The sequence below is a fragment of the Xenopus tropicalis genome, chromosome 7, assembly GCF_000004195.4.
Source record: "Xenopus tropicalis strain Nigerian chromosome 7, UCB_Xtro_10.0, whole genome shotgun sequence".
Taxonomy (NCBI): domain Eukaryota; kingdom Metazoa; phylum Chordata; class Amphibia; order Anura; family Pipidae; genus Xenopus; species Xenopus tropicalis.
In genome coordinates, this window is record NC_030683.2 from 127,035,603 (window position 1) to 127,059,765 (window position 24,163).

Genomic DNA, 24,163 nt, shown 5'->3' on the forward strand with positions numbered 1-24,163 from the left:
GGGCTTCCAGTCCACATAGGGGCTACCAAATAGCCAATCACAGCTCTTATTAGCACCCCAGGAACTTTTTTCATGCTTATGTTGCTCCCCAACCCTTTTCCCATTTGAATGTGGCTCACAGGTATAAAAGGTTGGGGATCCCTGCCCTATGGCTTCTCCTATTTATATGTCCACCCCTATAATAATATGGGCACACATGGACTAAAAAATCATGCAGATAATAGGCCCTTCAAAACCCAGTTGGTAGAAGCTTGGTCATTGTAGTTCTGCTATTACAATATTATATATCCTGCTACTGCAGTTATTCACGCAAACCGTTATACTATATAATTCAGTTTTCATCATCATCATCATCATCATGTATTTATATAATAGCTCCAGTTTCTACTACAAAAACATACACAGAGATTATAAGAAAGAAAGAAATCCTAGGACTTCAATCCCACCTACCTGTCCCCGTCAGACGGGGACCCTGTGTAACTAGTTCACTACTTAGCAAACTCTGGGTGCCGCAACTATTATAATTATGAAAGTGACCTGTAGTTACTGGTTATGCCTATAGCCAACACTAGAATTCCCTATTGGCTATAGCATCAGTGTCAGATGTCTCCAGGCAGTTGGGCCTTAGCCCCAAACCCAACCCCACAGCTGTAGCTGCAATGGAAGCAGTCATTTTGGGGTTCATGACAGGTTGGTAACAGGACTGGGCGGTAGGGATTTATATACCATATGTATGAGGAGCATTAGGTTCTTATAGTGATACTGACACTCTCCTGTACAAACATTTCAGTATCACTTTAATAACAATTAAAACCTGACCTCATCCATTCGCTTGTTGCTGGGTTAAACTGCCTATAATTAGCCTATAATTGGCCTTCCCGTAAGAGTGAGGAAACCATAAGCGCCCTAAAAATGTTCTACCGTTCTACAGGAAATCAACAGGAGAAGGTCACATATTACTAATTCTGTGCATTTCACAGGGTAAAAACCACAGGGAACGAGCGCAGAATGAAAGTCATGTGAGAAACTTACCTACTGTATTGGCACTTTCATTAGAAACTCTAAAGTCCAATACAAAGACTGGTTGCTTTGTGCTAAATTAATTTGTATTAGTTGCTTAGACATTTTCCTTCACTGTGCAAAAATCAGTTTTTAGATGTTGTTCTCCTTCATCCTTTTAATTATCTAAAAAGCCTTATGTTTCCATGACTGAATGAGTTGGTCACGAAATACATGTAATTACTGCGGTCTCTTTTTGTTTCCATCACTATGAGATGTATTATGTCCACTTTTACAGGTACAGGTATAGGACCCCTTATCCGGAAACCCATTCTCCAGAAAGTTCCGAATTATGGAAAGGCCCTCTCCCATTTTAATCAAATAATTAATATTTTTAAAAATGGTTTCCTTTTTCTCTGTAATAAAACAGTACCTGTACTTGATCCCAACTAAGATATAATTACCCCTTATTGGGGGCAGAACAGCTCTATTGGGTTTATTTAATGGTTAAATGATTCCCTTTTCTCTGTAATAATAAAACAGTACCTGTACTTGATCCCAACTAAGATATAATTACCCCTTATTGGGGCAGAACAGCCCTATTGGGTTTATTTAATGGTTAAATGATTCCCTTTTCTCTGTAATAATAAAACAGTACCTGTACTTGATCCCAACTAAGATATAATTACCCCTTATTGGGGCAGAACAGCCCTATTGGGTTTATTTAATGGTTAAATGATTCCCTTTTCTCTGTAATAATAAAACAGTACCTGTACTTGATCCCAACTAAGATATAATTACCCCTTATTGGGGCAGAACAGCCCTATTGGGTTTATTTAATGGTTAAATGATTCCCTTTTCTCTGTAATAATAAAACAGTACCTGTACTTGATCCCAACTAAGATATAATTACCCCTTATTGGGGCAGAACAGCCCTATTGGGTTTATTTAATGGTTAAATGATTCCCTTTTCTCTGTAATAATAAAACAGTACCTGTACTTGATCCCAACTAAGATATAATTACCCCTTATTGGGGGCAGAACAGCCCTATTGGGTTTATTTAATGGTTAAATGATTCCCTTTTCTCTGTAATAATAAAACAGTACCTGTACTTGATCCCAACTAAGATATAATTACCCCTTATTGGGGCAGAACAGCCCTATTGGGTTTATTTCATGGTTAAATGATTCCCTTTTCTCTGTAATAATAAAACAGTACCTGTACTTGATCCCAACTAAGATATAATTACCCCTTATTGGGGGCAGAACAGCCCTATTGGGTTTATTTAATGGTTAAATGATTCCCTTTTCTCTGTAATAATAAAACAGTACCTGTACTTGATCCCAACTAAGATATAATTACCCCTTATTGGGGGCAGAACAGCCCTATTGGGTTTATTTAATGGTTAAATGATTCCCTTTTCATTTAACCATAAAACCACAGTTCTTATGTGTAACGCTGGCTCCTTCTGAAAGCTCAGACTCAGGCACACTTTACTGCTGCGCTGCAAGTTGGAGTGATATCCCCCCCCCTCCCCCCCAGCAGCCGATCAGCAGAACAATGGGAAGGGAGCAAGATAGCAGCTCCCAGTAGGTATCAGAATAGCACTCAATAGTAAGAAATCCAAGTCCGGCTTGGGACTCCTCCAGTTACATGGGAGTAGGAGAAACAATAGGTTAGCTGAAAGCAGTTCTAATGTGTAGCGCTGGCTGAAAGCTCAGACTCAGGCACAAGGCACTGCTGCAATGTAAACAACATAATATAGTAATAAGAACTATACCATAAAAATCATAACAGAATCCCTCTGACGTGACAGCAGGGTTGCTAGAGTTGCGGCTCACTTGTTCTGGAACATTTAGTCATAAATGAATTAATCAGTAACAACCCTAAAACCACAACATCAGTTTCCAACCTCCCCCCAACCCCACCGACCAGAGATATTTTCCACAAACTCAAAACAACTCAGTTCTTGTTATAATGACTTTAAAACATAAAAGGGCAGCTACCTAATTGGACACAGAAATATTGTGTTTGATTGGTTGCTCTCTATCCAGTGGGCTCATTGCAGCCATTTTGAATCATTTATTATGATTGAGCAATAAAAAGGCAATGCACAAAAATAGGTGTAAATTTACATGTTGCAGCCAATCAGAATTTTGCTTTTTGTTAGTTCTGTTGCATCATTTGACCAGGGAAAATTGCTGATTGGTTGCTACTGGTTATTAGTGAGGCATAGTTATACAAAAATGGAGTAGCAATCTGATAAATGCCCCATGGGTATGGAACTCCAATTAATGCAGTAAGACGAGTGATCTTTTATCAGCATTAATTGGGGATTTCCCTTTCCTTCCTCTTATACAGCAAATACTTTGGTTTTTATGCATACAAACCCACAGAATCTGATTTTATATAAAACAATACTGATAGTGGCTTTCTACTTCCTGAACCACAAGCCTTGGCATTTGTTTTGTCGAATATTGGGCCCGATTCAGATCAACGAGAAATCGCTATTTTATGGTTTTTTACATGAAAGCCTATGGGAGATGTTCAATTGGAGAAGAGAAAACCCCCTAATTCAGTTCCATTTTTTCCCCATAGACTTTAATAGAGTTTTCACGGGATAAACAGTGAGATAAGTTTTTCTTTTTAAATTGCTTCTGGCTCTATGGGGAAACCTGGAATTGAATGAGGAGATACGTTGTTTTCATCTAATTGAATCTGGCCCAGTATGTGTTATATGTTGTAGCTACACCCACGTTTAATAGAAATGAATAAGGCCTGTACTGAGCATATGTTCTGCCTATTTTTCTTTTTTTCTAGATACAGCATTGGACTGGCCTGTCAGGGCACAAGGAGAAAAATCTGTTGGGCCTCACAGTCTGGACATGTGGGTAGGATATGTAGTGCAGTGGTGGAGCATGGTGGAACTGGAATGCAGGGGTCAATAATCGGTGGCAAAAACATTACTAGAGCGGGGTGGCAATGGGAAATGTGCCAGAGGCGGCCTAAAGGGGTTCTTAGCTGGGGGGGTGGGCCACAAAGGCCCGGGCCTAGGGTGGCACAACTTTAGGGGCCGCCAGTGTCGGACTGGCCCACCAGGATACCAGGAAAACTCCCGGTGGGCCCAGGTGTCAGTGGGCCCTCCTGCTCCTGACCATTTGCCCTGTTTGATGGTCATTCCTTAATTCTGAATGGGAAGAGAGAGGAGAAATAGATGGAAGAATAGATGCTAGCATGTAAATAAAAGAGACTAGGAGAATAAAGAGGTTGGGTGAGGAAAGGAGGAAAAATAGTTCGGAAAGCAGGCCTAGGGTCTAAGGTTTTCTGGTGGGCCCCTGGGTCCCCACTCCGACACTGAGGGTGGCATGCCGTCCAAGCCGCACTTAAACTTTGCTCAAATACGGAGCAATGGGGAGCGGACGCGCTGAAGTTTCTCCACTGCTCCGTATCTGAACTAAATGAACGTGGGGGGAGGTTGGCGGAAAGATAAAGGGGGTGGCCTTGGGGGACAAAGTTGTCAAATTTAGCCCTGCTTTTCTGGTAGGCCTCACCCTCCCCCCCAGTCTGACACTGTCTTGATACTGTGAATATGGAGGATCTGTTCTACCCCAAAGTCTGTGGCACAAGTAACATTTCTCCACCAGTGAATTTAAGAGATACGCAATTCTTCTCTGATGTCTGTCATTCACATGGAAGTCACGGGCAGTGACAGAATCATCAACTGGTTTAACTATATTATTACTCTCCTACCCCTTACCCCAGCCATGGTGCATACAAACTGCATTTAGTTCCTTTCCTTTACTTCTCTTTCCTAAATCCCAATCTGACTGAAACCATGGAGGAGAAATGTATCCCCAATATTCATGGAAAGAGTGCAAATAAAAACATACAGGATCCATAAAAGAACCCCAAGTAACACAACGTGTTGGCAACTTGCACAGAGCTACAGTGGGCAGTTTCTGCATGAATACGACCAAAAACGTGCTCCAAAACAAAGTCCTACAGCTTGACAGTGAAAACCAAATGAAAAAAATATATATTATTTGGGGGGCTCTGTCTGGGTCTTCTGGGTCTTCATCATTATCCAAGTCTGATCTGAACAACCCAGCCATAAAGTGAGGACCTCTAAAAACAGTTATTGGTGCTCACCAGGGTGGAAAAAGTTACAAAACTATTTCTAAAGACTTTGGACTCCACCAGCCTCTTTGTCAGGAGGTTTTATGTGCAAATGGAGCCCATCGAACACCATTGTTACCCTCCTTAGAAGTGGCCAACCAACAAAGTAACCCCAGGCTACTGGCTTAGGAACTAAAGTCCTTTCTTGCACTGGCAAATGTCGGTGTTTATGGCTCCACCATCAGAAAAATACTGAGCAACGATGGTGTGCATGGCGGGGATGGAAGGAGTAAGCCACTATAATAAAAAGAAAGGAACTTGCTTCCCTTCTTCAGCTAAAGACCATGTGGATAAGTGAGAAGGATATTGGGAAAATATGGTATGGGATGAGGGATACCTGTATAAAACATCTTATAACATCACAAGGATAAGGTATGCCATCCTCTATAAAAGGCTAATGGGGTTATGTAATAAGGGCACTAAGCTTGCCCAGGAGGAGTGACCCATAGCAACCAATCAGCAGGCAGTATATATACTGGTCAACGTGTTTAAAAATAAACATCTCAATGGTTGCTATGGGTTACTGCTCCTGGGCAAACTTAGTGCCTTTTATTACATACGGGGGTAAGACTTTCAGGGTCTCATTTGAAGCTGTTTGTGACACGTTTCAGTTATGGTTCCGTGTTGCTGAACGTTCCCACAAGACTCTGTCTTCGATTAATGAATAAAGCATCAGTTATGCCGAGAACCTTGTCTCAGGGTGTTGTTCTAAGGTTCTGGTAATTAAAAATGGCAAAGACCAATTACTGGGAAAACCCCAGGTCGGGCAGACAAACATCCGCTCTCTATATCTTGCCCAGGCCCAGTATAATACAGAATGTAATCAGATATGATTCTACAGGTACTACAAACCTGACCCAATTCTCACATCTTAGTCACACGTTCTGCAACTCAGACATATCCCTTATCATTCGTTACATAATCTCACCTACAATGCATATATTTATATACAGTAGGGCTATTGTTTCCAGTTTGGCAAGATCCTTTAATAAGTCACTTAACATCATATAAACAATCTGTTAGTTAGGTATACTAACTGTTAGTATGTAGAAACATACTGTAGAAGAAAGGAGGTTTCTGCCCCACAGAGCTTACAATCAAAGTACAATCAAAAGGAGCTTAACATGAACAAATATGAGGGTAATATAATATAATATAATAAGTGTAAGAAATCGTGTATTTGGGTGCCATTATTTGTGATATATATAAATATATATATATGTGTGTTTGTGGCTCTATTGTGTTATACACTGAGTATGGGGGGAGCTCTACTGATTATTAAACTGATTACTATAAACCAGTTTTTCAAGTTGCACCCGAAGCCAAATCTCCATATCTAAGGGTTTTTCTGTGGATGGTGGGACAGTACGTCTCCGAGAAGCCATAAAAAACTCAACAGTTACTGAACAATTGGCAAGGTGTGGTTTTATCAACCCCCATCTGATCAGTTGGTATGTGGGGGGCAGTGGCTGAAAGGGGCATAAATGTGGGCTGGATAGTGGTCAAGGGAGCAACCTGGGGGGAACATCCTGGGAAAAGAACCTGGAAGGAGCACCTGAGGACTGGATCAGAAGTGACCGGGCAGGATGTGAGACCAGACAGAGGAAGCCATGGCTAAAGGGAAGGAACCAGACCACCATGTTCTTTGTATATTGGTAGCTATAATGTAGATTTTGTCATTAATCTGTAAATGTAAATTATGTATATATATTGTGTTTTGTTAATTAATCTTTAACTGTAACAATCCATCGATTTGCTACTCAATATATTCATTTTAATATACACTTATTGGTGTGGGTTATTTGTCTGCTTCTCAAAAGAACCGAAACCCTAGTAGGAGGGGTGATTAATATTATTATTAATATTATATTATTATTAGATATAGTCATAAATCTTACATAAGGCAGGCGCAGATCTAAATAAAGGATGAAGGATGTGCCATTTTCTGCTTCTGTCAGAAGTTCTACTGGATGGAATGCCTGTCCCCCCTAGTCTGCTGGGCCCTGGGCAATGCCATATGTGCCTATTTAAAATAATAGCCTTGTGCTGCCTGACAAAGGCCAAGATTGGATCAGATATTGTTCTGGGTCTCCAACCGGTAGGACATCCGTAAGGAATTCTGGGAAGGAAGAATAAAGGAACACAAGACATGGCAGTGGATGTGGTTGTTTAAAAGGCATGTTAAAATCTGCATGCAATGTGTCTTTATGTGCAGCCAAACATACACACTGTGTCATTAACACACACACACACACACACACACACACATACACATAAGCATAAAGATGGTTATAATGAATTCATTGTACAGGCGTACTGATCCCTGATTGGTTCGCCATACATGACAATATGTGATCCATGATGTTTCCTTTATTTTATATACTAGCTCAGAGGCAGGGCCAAATAGCTCCAAATCACTCTCACCGAAAGTAACTGTGCAATCTCCAGGCATTCACATTAATGATAATTACTGGTTTACTTTTTCTTTAATGCATAAACATTGTGCTGGTTAGGGACTAGAATGGTTCAGTATGTACTGCTCTATACTGGCTGTGGGTTAACCTACTGGGTTAGTCTACTATACCTTTCCCATCTGCTGAAATGGAGAAAAAGTGTCACATAATTGTTCAAATATTTATATATACACAAAGGGTATAACTGAGTGCTGGCACACATTTATGAGGAATATTTATATATACACAGAAGTATTTACAGCTCTTTTTGTAACAACTATTTATATATAGAAATAAAGGCTGGGAATTGCGCGTGATTTCATTGCCTGTCAATGAGCTACAGACACCTAAAAGAAAGGTAAGAGCATTAGGCACTAACACTGGGCAAATTTGCACCTGGGCAGTATCCCATAGCAACCAATCAATGGTTACTTTTTATCAGCCGGCTGCACGTAGAACAATGAAAACAAACATCTGATTGGTTTCCATAGGTTACTGCCCAGGTGCATATTTGTAAATATGATTATAAATAACCCCCCACAACAGTTCTGGGTTGTGATTGCCTGAGGGGGCAGCTGTCTCTTACTCGTACCTCTGGCCGGTGAAATTACCAAGTGGTCAATGGCTAGTAATCCTTTCTGTGTAAGCCAGATGGCCAGCCAGTTCCTTGTTAAGTGCAGCAAGGAAATCGTGAAGCCTGAACAATAACCTGGCCAATAACCACCTCACCCAAAAGGTGGCAACCTTATTGCCCCTGTTATCGCCCATTTTTTATGCGACCACGCCCATTTTTGACGAGCCAAATTTGATGCGACCGTGTCTTTCTTTGACGCGCGACTAATTTTTCCACAGCGAATTTTCACAGAAGTTTCGCAAAACAATTTGGCAATGGCAAAATGCCTGGCGAAAAAATTCGCTCATCACTAGTGGCTAGCTCAGGTCACAGCATATTCCTAAAGAGGGGAGATTATCTAGAGCAGTGATCCCCAACCAGTGACTCGGGGGGAACATGTTGCTCCCCAACCCCTTGGGTGTTGCTCTCAGTGCCCCCAAACCAGGGAGTTATTTTTCAATTCCTGACTTGGGGGCAAGTTTTGGTTGAATAAAAACAAGATTCCCTACCAAATAAAGCCCCTGTAAGCTGATAGGGTGCATAGAGGCTGCCTAATAGCCAATCACAGCCCTTATTTGGCTCCTCCATGAACTTTTATGGTGCTTGTGTTGCTCCCCAACCCCTTGGATGTTGCTCTCAGTGCCCCCAAACCAGGGAGTTATATTTGAATTCCCGACTTGGGGGTAAGTTTGGGTGGCATAAAAACCCAATATAATGCCAAACAGAGTCTCATGTAGGCTGCCAGTCCACACAGGGGCAATTAAATAGCCAATTATTACTTTTATTGGAACTATTTTCTTGCTTGTGTTGCTCCCCAACACTATTTTCCATTTGAATGTGGCTCCGGGTTTAAAAGGTTAGGGATCCCTGGTTTGGATATTGGGGAGAGATACCTGAATCTGCATATAATACTCGTTTGGTTAATCAGCAATCTGAAGTCTCCTGGTCAATTCCTCCCCAGGCGGATCACCAGCAACCGGGTAAGAACTCACCCAAGGGGTGAATCCTCATGGAACTTGTTTCTACTCCCAGGAGGGAGTTGTTTTGTTGATGGGTGAGGTGACACCTGCCCATGGTTAGTACCATAAGCTATTCTTCATGTGAAGGCAAGGACAGCCTTACTACCAGTTTTTCTTGTGTTGGATGTGGTGGGATACCCACCTAAAAGTTGACCCAGGAGGGTCCCATAGTCCAGTTGTTTAAGTGACTGTGGAGAAAATAAGATATGCACAACCGCTTGGTTGGAGCCGTCCAAGGTAGCAGCTCACCTTGGATAAAGGACTCCCTCAATAAAGTTGAAGTTTGTTTCAAGGGCAAAAGTTATCCTCCCCAAGTTATTACGTAATCTCTTAAGAGAACTGAGACTCTTTATTGAGAGTGTGAACTAAAGTAATAAATTCCTTGTCTTACAGCGAGTGTGTGAATGCAGCCACCACCTGAGCAGTGACAATTGGACTTATGTGCACGTTGGGACCACTTAGATTGTAAGCTCTACAGGGCAGGGAGCTCCTTCCTACTGTGTCTCACACTCCATGGCACTTGTTACCCAACCACTTAGATTGTAAGCTCTATGGGGCAGGGACCATACCTGGTGCACTCTTACCTTCCAATTTGTGCCTGTATGTTACCCAACCACTTAGATTGTAAGCTCTACGGGGCAGGGACCATACCTGGTGCCTCTTACCTTCCAATTTGTGCCTGTATGTTACCCACCCACTTAGATTGTAAGCTCTACGGGGCAGGGACCATACCTGGTGCCTCTTACCTTCCAATTTGTGCCTGTATGTTACCCACCCACTTAGATTGTAAGCTCTACGGGGCAGGGACCATACCTGGTGCCTCTTACCTTCCAATTTGTGCCTGTATGTTACCCAACCACTTAGATTGTAAGCTCTATGGGGCAGGGACCATACCTAGTGCACTCTTACCTTCCAGTTTGTGCCTGTATGTTACCCAACCACTTAGATTGTAAGCTCTATGGGGCAGGGACCATACCTGGTGCCTCTTACCTTCCAATTTGTGCCTGTATGTTACCCACCCACTTAGACTGTAAGCTCTATGGGACAGGGACCATACCTGGTGCCTCTTACCTTCCAATTTGTGCCTGTATGTTACCCACCCACTTAGACTGTAAGCTCTATGGGGCAGGGACCATACCTAGTGCACTCTTACCTTCCAATTTGTGCCTGTATGTTACCCAACCACTTAGATTGTAAGCTCTACGGGGCAGGGACCATACCTGGTGCCTCTTACCTTCCAGTTTGTGCCTGTATGTTACCCAACCACTTAGACTGTAAGCTCTACGGGGCAGGGACCATACCTGGTGCACTCTTACCTTCCAGTTTGTGCCTGTATGTTACCCAACCACTTAGATTGTAAGCTCTACGGGGCAGGGACCATACCTGGTGCCTCTTACCTTCCAGTTTGTGCCTGTATGTTACCCAACCACTTAGACTGTAAGCTCTACGGGGCAGGGACCATACCTGGTGCACTCTTACCTTCCAGTTTGTGCCTGTATGTTACCCAACCACTGAGATTGTAAGCTCTACGGGGCAGGGACCATACCTGGTGCCTCTTACCTTCCAATTTGTGCCTGTATGTTACCCAACCACTTAGACTGTAAGCTCTACGGGGCAGGGACCTCCTTCCTACTGTGTCTCATACCACATGGCACTTACTCCCTGTGTATTTATACTTATTTATTGTATTTATTATATCACTTGCCCTCCCTGTGTGTAATTGTGTTTATTTAAGACTGTACAGCGCTGCGCGTCCTTGTAGCACTTTATAAATAAAGTTGTACATACATACATACAATAGGTTGAAAGGTTTAACTGAAAATATATATGTGTCTTACATTTTCTTGCAGCAAAGCTATTGTACCCATGACAGTCCTCAAAAGAGGCTGTTGAAGTGTGATGAAGTAATTCTTGCATTTGTATCTACAGTGATTTATGGTAATGATTCTATAATCAACAGGGACGGAGGGGGGGGAAGTGTAGGGACCCCAAGATGTGTGCCCCTTTGCCTGGGTTCCCCTTTAGACAGGCATACCAGTGGGTGGCCTTGTTGGGGTATGGGCACCTAAGGGTGGTACTAACTGTGTGTGTACTATAACTATTCTTTCCATTCATTTTTTGGTTTACATCCCCTTTAAACACACCTGTTAGGGCTGTTATTCTGAGGTGTGACATCTAACATAGTAACATAGTAACATAGTAAGTTGGGTTGAAAAAAGACATACGTCCATAACGTTCAACCACATTCTTTCTGTTTATTCTCTTATTCCCCTAATCAGAATTGGTATGGGGTCATTCTTGGTTTCCAGCTGCCCCTAGGGGCAAATGTCTTCCTGGGCGAGGGGCATAAAGGACAAGGTCAGGCTGCCCTGTCACATGATCGTAGACTCCAGACAGGAATAAAGGGCAAGTCACATCACCCCGTATTTAGGAGATATTTGGTTTGACCCATTAATAGTAAGATAACCTGCTGCCAAGCTAAACCCCACTTAGCTATGCATGCTGGGAGTTGTAGTGAATACTTGTCCTTTAATGAGTCTGGGGTTCAACAGGTGGATCTGTATGTGCCCCAACACCTTGTCTGTGACACGTAACTCCCCGGAGCAGATATGAATGGGCCTCACATCCGCACAAAGCAACATAAACGCTCCCATAAAGGCGAATTTATGGCGTCGGAGAGCCCCATTTGAACTCCTTCCAGCGCCATTCGCTTTTTGCTGCTGTATAAAACAGATAAAATTCCTCATCTCCTTAAAGTGATACTGACACGAAAAAACAACTTTTTAAAATATGAATCTACATAAAAAGTTGCCTATAGGTCGTGTTGATCATTTTTTGCTGATAGGGCTGCTTTTGTAAGTAATTGTTACTTGAAATCCCTAAACCTGACTGTTTTGCCAACCAGACTGTCCCTTCTCAGCCTGTCAGTTACAGCTTCTAATGCTAACGGCCCCCTGCTGGACAAATATGGCCGCCCCCTCATAGAGGAACATGGGGGATCAGATAGGGAATGTAAAAGCTTGGACAAATACAGGGTCGGACTGGGCCGCCGGGACACCGGGAAAAATCCCGGGGGGCCCCAGCCCTAGTGAGCCCCAGCGGCCCAGTCCGACCCTTGCCGGCGCTGCCAGCTACTGACTGTTCCTCCCCGACGCGTTCAATTTATACACGCTCGGGGAGGACGTCAGGCGGGGGCCTTCGGGGGGGTTAGGGGGGCCCCTGGGGGGGGTTAGGGGACGCGGCTGGGGCACCTGCAGGGCCCCTGGGGCGGGAGCCCCGGTGGGCCCTGCACCCCCCAGTCCGACCCTGGACAAATACTTATAAAATTATAAATAGCATGCAAAGGCAATGTTATGACAATGTTATAAAAAAAAAATTTGATTTCTGGTGTCAGTATCACTTTAAATAACTCTGTCTAAGAATCAGGCCACATTGTGCAGAGTAAATATAATACCAGTCAGCTTGTCTGTAGTCAGAACCCTGCTGTGCAGCACATGAGGATAAAAGAGCCCTAGCTCCACCCTCAGGATAAAAAGCTGTGACACCTCCCATTACTTGTCATTCTACACCCGGAGACCGCACAGAGCGGAGCTGAGCTCACTACGGGGACAGAAGGAGTTTATTCAGTGTTTGTTAACAAAGACCCAAACGGACCTGTGCTCAGTGCATCAGCAGAAGGAGATTTTTAATGAGAAATATAAAAGCTAATGTGGAATAAGGTGCTGGCAGGTTACCCAGGATCAGGGTGCCAGTGCTACATGGGCAGAGCCTAATGAGGGGGTAACTGGCACTTGGCACTGGCACTTGGGGGTACAACTCATCCGTCTCTATCACTGGGCACAGCGCCTGGGTGGAAGGTAAGAAAGGATTTATACATTTTAAAGGAAAAGTACAGCTGTCAGTTAGCTAGTGCCAGGTGGGTGTTATGGGTGTGTTATGTCGGTATCACTAATTGTTTGATAATTAGCCCTTTTATCCTTTCTTTCAAAATTGAAATATGTTGCTTGGGTTGCAGTGGGCAAATGTCTTGGCAGCCTTTGTACAGTTTATTTTTCCTTTACTTTATACCTGAGCACATTTCCCAGCCACAGCCAATAGGCTGCGTGACAGAGCGGAATGCTACCGGGGAAGCCCTGGGGGGGGGGGGCAGGTGTGTGTGGATGTGCGATTATGCAGTATAACAGGCTTCTGACCCTACGTATGCATCTATAGACACATCTGTTCAATTAGAGAAATAAATAGGGCTCCCCATTGCTATTGTGTTTTTATTGTTTTCTTCTGAACACTGCTGCCTTACCCTTTAATGTGGTTTACACCTTTCAGGGGCAGTGATGTGCCAGCCAGCTTGCAGCTTACCAGAGAACTGGCACTTTTATGTAATTGCTGTAGACTCTATGAAATGGGGCAGATAATGAGCTCTGTATAAACAAGCCCCTACATTTTCCCCAGTTGCTGCCTGTGTTTAAGCTTACAAATAATGTTGAGTTCATTATACATGGGATTTATAACCCTCTACTTCTTTTACACAACTGCTGTACTACAGAACCAGAAAGACAGAAAATGGATTGCTCTGTGAGTCCAGTTTTATTGTTATTGTTACTTTTTATGCCTTACCTTTCCATTTATTCTCTCTCCTATTCATATTTCATCTCTCGTTCAAATGACTACCTGGTTGCTAAGGTAAACAGCAGCCTAGCAACCTGCTGAAATTTCAAAATAAAAAATGAAGACCAAATGCAAATTATCTCAGAATATCTATGTCTGCTACATTTGGCAATGTTATCCTGCTCTGCTGGTGGCCCAGTCGGCAAAACAGGCCGGGCCATCACGGGGGCGGGGCTATGAAACAGCAATTAGCCAATCGCTGCAACAATTTTAGAGAATCCTGCCTGGTTTTACAAACTGGGAAAAGGTAGGGCAGGTAGTTTTGACCCGGATCCTACCCAAACCTGTCAAAACCAGACAGGGGGCAACCCTATTATACAATTAATGTGTTTATTTCATGTTCCATGAGTAGCCTTCAGTTCTATACAACCTGTATGAGGTACTTGCTACTCTCCTCCACAGCCACACATGACAAATCAAGAGTTGAGAACAGAGGTTCAATAACTGAGCCAGAAGAGACCAAGATGGCGCCGTTATGTGTTTGCCTTCAAATGTTGCACCTTTTGCCCATGAAGATACATAATGCACTAAAGTCTGGTAAGTCATAGATGGTATAAGGAATGCTAGCGCCAGGGATAAAAGGTATTTGCCTTCGGTAAGTTCTTCATGCAATTTCCATTGATATAGAACCAGGCAGATAGTATTATTATTATTATTAACATTTATTTATAAAGCGCCAACATATCCCGCAGCGCTGTACAATAAGTGGGTTCCATACATTGGGCATACAGAGTAACATATAAAGCAATCAGTAACCGATACAGGAGGGGAAGGGAGCCCTGCCCAAAAGAGCTTACACTCTACAAGGAGTAACATATAAAGCAATCAGTAACCGATACAGGAGGGGAAGGGAGCCCTGCCCAAAAGAGCTTACACTCTACATTATTATTATTATTATTATTATTATTATTATTATTAACATTTATTTATAAAGCGCCAACATATTCCGCAGCGCTGTACAATAAGTGGGTTCCATACATTGGTCATACAGAGTAACATATAAAGCAATCAGTAACCGATACAGGAGGGGAAGGGAGCCCTGCCCAAAAGAGCTTACAATCTACAAGAGTTACTAACTGATCCTCCCCAAGTTACCAACTGATATTCCCCAAATTACCGACTGATCCTCCCTGAGTTACTATGTCCTACCTGTAGGCTACAATGGTCCTAACTATCTGCTAAGTACACTAAGGTGCAGTTCAACTTCTACTGGGAATTCACATACCAAATGGGAACCCATAGCAATCACAGCTTGCTGCCTCAGAGCAGACTGATTGGGGCTAATTGCTGCCTTGTGGCTTTAGCCCTACCAGTAGAGTAACAGAATATTCTGTAGAATTATACGATCTATTCATAAAGAAGTAAAACAGACTTTCCTTTTCTAATATACAGTGTTTCTTTGTTTTTGCAGAAGGTCCAAGTAACAATCTTCAAATACCGTTGTTAATGGTGGCCCTTCTGTTTGGCTCAGTATTATGTAAGTATCCCAGGAGTACCGGGAGTGTAGCCTGGCACTGAACTGTATAAATGTGTTTGTTACAAAACCCATCAGTTAATAGAGTTCTCCAGCAGAATCCTGCATTGTAATCTGTTTTTCCCATGGGGCTAGCCATATTCTTCATTTCCCAGGGTGCCACAGCCATGTGACCTGTGCTCTGATAAACTTCACTCACACTTTACTGCTGCGCTGCAAGTTGGAGTGATATCTCCCCCTCCCTCACCCCCAGCAGCCAATCAGCAGAACAATGGGAAGGGAGCAAGATAGCAGCTCCCAGTAGGTATCAGAATAGCACTCAATAGTAAGAAATCCAAGTCCGGCTTGGGACTCCTCCAGTTACATGGGAGTAGGAGAAACAATAGGTTAGCCGAAAGCAGTTCTAATGTGTAGTGCTGGCTGAAAGCTCAGACTCAGGCACACTTTACTGCTGCGCAGCAAGTTGGAGTGATATCCCCCCCCCTCCCCCCCAGCAGCCGATCAGCAGAACAATGGGAAGGGAGCAAGATAGCAGCTCCCAATAGGTATCAGAATAGCACTCAATAGTAAGAAATCCAAGTCCGGCTTGGGACTCCTCCAGTTACATGGGAGTAGGAGAAACAATAGGTTAGCCGAAAGCAGTTCTAATGTGTAGTGCTGGCACATTCACTTGTGATATTTGTATTTGGCTTCACAGCAAATGAACTGACTGACAAGGAAAGTGAAGGAGGGAAAACAGCCTGGAACAGAGAAGCCACATCAGGTCAGTTCCATTAACTCACTAAATGCAATAAATATAGGACTGACCACATATTCAGGGAAAAAGGGGGATTTTACCTAGTGAACATGTTTATAGTCCCCCATGTAAACACACAAATAACAGAGGCTTTTCGAAAATAAACGTTATAGCTTTTCACTAATTCACTATTATTCATCATGGAAACAATTTGTAGCTTAATGTCCATTAGGGTTTATTAAAATAAAGAATATATGTACAGGTATGGGGATCTCTTTTCCTCCTTTTTTGATGTTAATAGAAAGGACAGAGGCCTAAGATAGAATCACATGACTGGAGCAGAGTAGATAGGCCCCTGTGTATCAATATACAAACAAGCAGAAAGTGCCTATATCAAATAAGATTCATTTTCTGAACCCTTCTGCCCAATCCAGCCCCCCATCCCAACAGCTGCCGGCAGTACCGATTCTCTACCAATGGGGAAACCCTGTTGAACCAACATCTCTCCATCAAAATAAAGACCAGCAAAGAATATTGCAGTTTCCAGATGGCGTCCCCTCAACAAAAACCTTGCACTAATTCCTCCCACGTGACTCTGATCAATGACACTTGGTTGGTCCTGGAAACAACGGACTTGGAATATGAGATCTTGTATCTGGAATACGGGGCTGGGAAGGTGGGCAAGTCTGTGGAGGCCATATTTGCAGGTAAGTAAAACAAGAACTAAGAACAGGCCTGAAACAATACCTAGACCAGTGGTTCTCAACCTTCCTAATGCCACGACCCTTTTATAAAGTTCCTCATGTTGTGGTGACCCCCAACCATAAAATTATTCCTAAGACCATCAGAAATATGTGTTTTCCAATAGTCTAAGGCGGCCCCCAAAGGGGTCCTGACTCACAGGTTGAGAACCGCTGACCTAGACATTAAACCACAGCAACCAATCAATGTTTAGTATAGGTCAGGTGGATACAGGTAGAACAATGAACAGTAGAGGAGGGTTTGGAAAGGCTACACCTAGAAGGCTTTCCAATGGAAAATTATATGTGAATATAAAACAGCTGGTCTCTTTTAGGGGGAGGCTAATCCTTCCTAAATCTCCATTATTCTGCCGCTACCATTTCAAGTATACCGAGGCCCAAAGTGACCCTACACAGGCCGGTAAAGACATGAGGCAGAAATAGGGCAGATCGGAGGGTGGGGTAATGTACTAGTTTTTTTTAATGTAAACCGAACCAAGCCTTAAGGAAAAAAAACCCACAGAGGGAGTTAGTTGCCCGCAATAGATCTCTGCTATCACGGGCCAGTAACCACTCCAAGAGGCTTCCCACTGGCAACAATAGAAGACGCCGGTGGAAAGCCCTTCACATCGCTTCAGTTTCTGAAGTCGCACGAAGTTGCAGGGGAAACTTCATGTGACTTTGGATTACCAAAGCGATGCAAATGGTTTTCCACTGGCAACTTCTATTGCTGCCAGAGGAAAGCATTTTGAAGTGGTTACTACTGGCCTGCGATAGCAGAGATCTATCATGGGTGACTAAAGGTGGCCATACACGTGGCGAGGTCGCCAAGCGAGCGGATTATATTGAACGGGTGGGCGCCTGGGGCCAAACGATCAAATTATATTGGCGGCAATGGGGCAGTCGGTTCGGGGAGTGCATCAACGAGCCGATGCGGTCCCCGATCCGACTAAATTTTTAAACCTGCCCAATCGAGATCTGGCCAATTTCAGGCCAGATATTGGTCGGGCATGCCCCTTGTTCCTGCCCCTACACGGACCGATAAGCTGCCGAATCGGTCCAAGGGACTGATATTGGCAGCTACAATCGGCCCATGTATGGCCACCTTAACTCTCTCCATGGGTTCTTACCCTAAGATGGAAGATGTTTATATTCCAGAATAGTCTTTGAAGCAGATCAGATATGAATGATAACAATGGCTGTGTTCACTCAGGCTCGAAAAAGCCAATACAGGTGTTGGTATGAGTTTTCTGTCCAAGAAGTAGGAACCAGGCAGTAATCCATCTGAGAGAGCAAAGGAGAAGAAAGAGAAGTCAAGAGATTAAATTGCCCCAGTAGTGACTGGAATTTATCAATTCCTATCAATTCAGACTGCCAAGGAATCAGTGGTTGCATATGCAGTGGGAAACTCAAATTGCCTTGTATTTTTGGAGAATAAAGCAAAGCCTCCCTCATACTTGCTTGAACTTACCTGTAATTGTAAAGAGTTCCTGTGGCTAATTTTAAACTAGAAAATCCAAGGGAAAAATAGGTCGTCAATAAACTGTAACCTTTTTTTTTTGTATTTATTTCAGGTTTTTGCCAAAATAAATCTGAGAATCCCATACCAACCACTGCCAATAACAGTGCTCTGTGGCTAGTAATAGGAGTGATTGTTGCCACCTTGATAGTTATATTTATACTCATAGTCGTATTCTATAGAAGGTAAGTTTAGCTCGTTCCTCTGACTATAAAAAGATATCTGCTCATATCTGGGATTTATGGACCATTTTCTGTTTTACAGGCGGAGATCACAGTTCATCTCTCTACAGTGAGTATTGGGAATCTGGATTATAATATCATACTATGGGAATTGTGATTATAGTCTAGAACAATAGTGAGTTGCCCTGCTCACCAACTAATACTTGCTTTCCTTATATATTGAGGGAAGAATATGAAGTTGTAGATGTAGGCCTTGGGATTGGTAGGGATAATAGTAAACATAATACAGTAGCCGACTGAATCTCATGGAACTGATGGTAGGAACAAATACAAGGGGGGCTCTGAGCCTACAGCAAAGTCTGTACAGGGAGATAGCTTTCTGAACCCACCCAACCTAGACCTGCTAGGTTCTTTCACATATGAGTGATATCCCTGCAGTGAGCACTAACCATTTGGTTTTGTGGTACCAACATTATTGTGGATATGGACTTTCTTGTGATAACATGGGTGTGATTTAAAAGCTGGGAATGGTCAACACTTCCAATATCGGCCCTCCACCACGTAGGCCAGAGAGATTCCACAGAAGTTGTACAGCCCTGTTTTAGGAAATAGACTAATGGAACTGATCTGCTGTGTGTCTATCTTCTCATTTCTGTTTCTATTTCCATGTATGAAATGCTTAAGGCATCAGCCAAATGAGAATACCAACACCAAGGGCACAGAAACTGGACTTGAGCAAGTTAATGAGGTGCTGAACTCTACAGAGGGCAACTCCCAACAATGCAAGCACAAAAGCACAGAGAAGACAGAGGCTAAGGAAGAACTAGAGCCCTTGAGAGACAAAAGGGAGAACACATGCAAAGATGAATTCTAGAGCTTACGTTCTGGAGCGGTGACCTGGAACTCCCACCTAGTCTGGCAAATGAATGCATGGCACATGATGTATTACACCCCAAACTGATGCCAGAGCCAAAATATCCTACTTCTACGTGACAATTCACATAAAGCGCCTTGATTTCAGGGAGGGTAGAGCCGACAAATATATTCTGGACTCTCTGACCAAATGGTAATATGTGTTGGGCTCTTTTCCTTAATCAGTAAGCGGCTTTATGAATTATTCAGCACTGAAGGCTGAGTATGACTGCCTGATGCTATAATAATGAATATATGCCGTGGAAATGTTTCCCTTCCTGCACAGTGTTAAAGAGACATTATACTTATTTGTATTGATATTTCTGACCCTACTTTAGCTGCCAAATACTCCTCATTCCAAGCAGGTCCTTGGTTCCCTCTCACGTTCCTGATACTCAAGATGAGCAGTAAACTTCTGGGGAACACAGTTTTAAAAACAAAATGGAACCTTTGGTTCTTTAAAAAAATGATAACAATGTAAAACAACTATTTATGGCACAGTAACTTCAGGTGCCACCATGGAATCAAAAACCGAAGCCATTAAGACAACTTAACTCCAATACAAAAACACTTAAGTGCTTCATCTGATTAAATAATTAAAACATAGCTTTTATTTAAAAAGTGAATTTCATATAATAAATAAAATATTTCCATAAGTTACAAAAGATATATTTACACGATTACTCACTGATTGCCCTTGAAAAAGTCGCCTAAGAGTGACGAAACGCGTCGGGCGGGTGGGGGTGTGACTTTGAGGTAGTTACTTACCGAGATTTTCTTTTCCTGGACTGTAGCATGGCAGTGGGCATGCTTGTTGCCCACTGCCATGCAAAGAATCAGGAAAGGCTGTATACTAATTACTTCTAGACGAGGCGGATCCTGATAGCCGCAGCTAGCACTACGGGAGAGTGAGCGTGGGCACAGGAGGGAGAGGGGGCTGGATGATGAATGGGAGGGTAGCGGCTCTGAGAGCTGATTTGACAATTTAGGGCTGTGGCACACGGGGAGATTAGTCGCCCGCGGCAAAACTCCCTGTTCGCGGGCGACTAATCTCCCCGAGTTGCCTTCCCCTGCCATCCCACCAGCGAACATGTAAGTCGGCGGCGGGATGGCAGACGCGGCGCGATTTAGCGCAAATCGCCAAAAAAGACTCGCAAGTCTTTTTCGGTGATTTACCGAAATCGCCCCGCCGCGTCTGCCATCCCGCCGGCAGGGTCGGTGACCTCTATTTAAATTTAAAGCAGTGATCCCCAACTAATGGCTCGGGGGCAACATGTTCCCCAACCCCTTGGATGTTGCTCCCAGGGGCCTCAAAGTAGGTGCCCATTTTTGAATTTCTGGCTTGGGGGCAAGAGTTGGTTGCATAAAAACCCAATGTAAAGCCAAACAGAGCCTTCTATAGGCTGGCAGTCCACATAGAGGCTACCAAATAGCCTATTATAGCTCTTATTTGCACCCCAGGAACTTTTTCAGTGCTTCTGTTGCTCCCCAACACTTTTTCCATACTCACGGGTATAAAAGGTTGGGGATCCCTGCCTGAAAGAGTCAGAAGAAGAAGGCAAATAATTTAAAAACGATAAAAACGAAGACTAATTGCAAGTGAAACTCTTTGGGCAGATGATACACATTTTAGAATGGCGGGTACTGATTCAGAAGCTACGACATTTTAATGCAATTAATTACATATAATGCATACCATATGTTATACATAAAAAACAGTAAGACAGCGGCTCCCAAAATGGGATTGCCTCGACGTTTCCGAGAAAAGCCTTTGTCATGGAGAATTCTGTGGAAACATCTGGGCATTCCCATTTTGGGAGCTGCTGTCTTAGAGGTTTTTTCATGTTACGCTCATCTGTACGGAAGAGCAGTAGGGCCACCAAAAAAAAATTAATTCCGGTGAATTATGACTTTTTCAAGTCATAATTATGAGATTAAAAGTCATAATTCACCGAAATTTATTTTTTTTTGGTGGCCCTACTGCTCTTCCGTACATCGGGGAGTATGTATTATATGTGATTAATTGCATTGTGATGTTGTAGCAATACTGTGCTAATTTGTGACCCTTTTTAAAAATATGCTCCATAAAGATATTTTTCTTTTGATAATACCATCTGTGTGAATTGCTTTATTCGAGTGCAAGCTCTTTTTCTCGATATAATTACATAAGAACCAGGAAGTGGATTCCAGTTGCTTCAAAAACATCTTTTTTCTACAAACAACCTTGTATTCTGTGTAGCCGTGACGGGAATAAGAAGGGAGACCGAGCAATATAGAATTTCCAATATAAAAAGCCCTTGCCTCACATGTCTCTCTCTCATAGTTGCGGGTACATGGCGGGTCATTTGGCTCAGTCTCACAGGTGCCACTTCTGCTATTGGCTTCTGAGCCCTAAGCGCATTGCACCAATGGAACGGGATTATGCTGTCACTGAATCGGAGCTGGTATGACATTTTAACATGTGTACACAGTATCGGCAGTACTGCCCCTGTACTTACTGCCCCCCTATGGCACGTGTTACATACAGGGATATATAGCACCGGCAGTACTGCCCCTGTACTTACTGCCCCCCTATGGCACGTGTTACATACAGGGATACATAGCATCGGCAGTACTGCCCCTGTACTTACTGCCCCCCTATGGCACGTGTTACATACAGGGATACATAGCACCGGCAGTACTGCCCCTGTACTTACTGCCCCCCTATGGCACGTGTTACATACAGGAATACATAGCACCGGCAGTACTGCCCCTGTACTTACTGCCCCCCTATGGCACGTGTTACATACAGGGATACATAGCACCGGCAGTACTGCCCCTGTACTTACTGCCCCCCTATGGCACGTGTTACATACAGAGATACATAGCACCGGCAGTACTGCCCCTGTACTTACTGCCCCCCTATGGCACGTGTTACATACAGGGATATATAGCACCGGCAGTACTGCCCCTGTACTTACTGCCCCCCTATGGCATGTGTTACATACAGGGATACATAGCACCGGCAGTACTGCCCCTGTACTTACTGCCCCCCTATGGCATGTGTTACATACAGGAATACATAGCACCGGCAGTACTGCCCCTGTACTTACTGCCCCCCTATGGCACGTGTTACATACAGGAATACATAGCACCGGCAGTACTGCCCCTGTACTTACTGCCCCCCTATGGCACGTGTTACATACAGGAATACATAGCACCGGCAGTACTGCCCCTGTAAATGAGCAGTAAGGGCCACAATTTTGCACCACTTAGTGCTCCAGCACTTGAGCAAGGGGACTTTGAAGATTTTCAGGTAGAAATCCTTCGCTCTAGAGGAAGAAATACCTTTGTTGGCTTAGGGAGATTTACTCATCAGGCAGCTAAATGTAAAATTATCACACTTGGGATTAGCTCTGCAATCACCATAAATGAGTAGGGATTATCCGGTTACAGTAACATAAGCCTCTCAGCAGCCAAGGATCAGTCAGTAATCCATATAATATCTGAGCTGCCCATAATAATAGCCAGATACATGCTGCTCTAATACATCTGTATAAATTATACAAATATCCTCTTTTTTTAACAATGGGGAGACCACAAGGTGCAGATGCTGATCAGTATAGTAAATGCAGAGGAAACCTTTGCAAAGGGGGAATTCCTTCTTACACAGACTGTTGCACAAGCAAAGTGAATATAAGTTTGGTCATAGTTCATGTTCTCTCTATAATAAATAGGTTGCCCTTTAACCCCCTTTATTTTGCTTTGGCACCGGGCCAAAGTAGTCTGTAAATTAGACTTTGTGCGTTATAGTTATTTTAGTTATTTATAGTTCATTTAATGCTTTTCTACATAGTAACATAGTAAGTTAGGTTGAAAAAAGACATATGTCCATCACGTTCAACCTATTATTTCTAAATTCTGACCATGTTTCAAAGGAAAAGGAATAACGCAGTGCAAAGCCTGGCATTCTAACCCAAAGATTTTTTACTTATAAATAAAGCTCTATCAATAAATCATTTTTATCCCACATACAAGTACTGCTTGCGGTTTCTCCCCTTCTCATTTCCCTAAGACCTGTATCTCTGCATTTTGGGTTTCCAAATTAGGACTCATTGAGATTGATGCGGCGATTGGCCAATTGCTGATATTTGTGTCATAGCCCCGCCCAGTGGTATCATGGCCCTGCCTCTTCCCTGCCCCGTGATGTTGCGGCCCACCTCTTGCCCACCCCCCATGAAGTCCTTGCTTAAATCCAGATCCAAGTACCAGAACAGGGCTTCAGTTTTTTAGTAAGCAGTCAGAAAGGATTGTGATTGGTTAGTTTGTATGCATGCTTAATAGTGATGACAAAATGGCTTCAGCAACAGGGGAAAGAAGAATACTGTGAGTCGATCCCTAAGCTCAGGTCACTGACATCAGCCAAGAGCAAACTGAGCATGTGCAGTAGTTGGGCAAAAGATGGAGAGCTACTGTGGGCATCTTCAGGGGCATGGAGCTTTATTTCTATAGAGCTTTGGTGACTTTGGGTTGGTACAAGGGCTCAAAACCCATAACCAAACATTTCTAGCCATATTATTTATTAGGCTTTAGTTCCCCTTTAAGAAGCACTTGCTCCCCAGTAAACATTGTACAAATTGATAACTAGCCCCCATAGGTAATACAAGGCATGACGTTTGCCCAGGAGCAGTAACC

At 43.3% G+C, this 24,163-nt stretch overlaps 1 protein-coding gene across 3 annotated transcripts; it reads left to right on the forward strand.

Annotated features, from left to right (window-relative positions):
• The first annotated feature begins 6,594 nt into the window (after positions 1 to 6,594).
• MGC147188 (uncharacterized protein) lies at positions 6,595 to 20,140 on the forward strand. Of its 3 annotated transcripts, XM_031905190.1 has the most exons (9): positions 12,633 to 13,118; positions 13,805 to 13,833; positions 14,329 to 14,463; positions 15,338 to 15,403; positions 16,098 to 16,163; positions 16,571 to 16,843; positions 18,451 to 18,580; positions 18,660 to 18,686; positions 19,262 to 20,140. In XM_031905190.1, the coding sequence occupies exons 3-9, from the start codon at positions 14,391 to 14,393 to the stop codon at positions 19,449 to 19,451; spliced, it is 825 nt and encodes a 274-aa protein (XP_031761050.1). In that variant the 5' UTR covers positions 12,633 to 13,118; positions 13,805 to 13,833; positions 14,329 to 14,390; the 3' UTR covers positions 19,452 to 20,140.
• The last annotated feature ends 4,023 nt before the right edge of the window (positions 20,141 to 24,163 follow it).

What these genes read in the sequence shown, in the direction of transcription:
- MGC147188 (XM_012957274.3), top strand. Translation starts at nt 14,391, where the DNA reads ATGGCGCCGTTATGTGTTTGCCTTCAAATGTTGCACCTTTTGCCCATG. An exon ending in TCTGTTTGGCTCAGTATTAT is followed by an intron (nt 15,404 to 16,097) that starts GTAAGTATCCCA and finishes TTGGCTTCACAG; the next exon opens with CAAATGAACTGACTGACAAG. An exon ending in ATAGTCGTATTCTATAGAAG is followed by an intron (nt 18,581 to 18,659) that starts GTAAGTTTAGCT and finishes TCTGTTTTACAG; the next exon opens with GCGGAGATCACAGTTCATCT.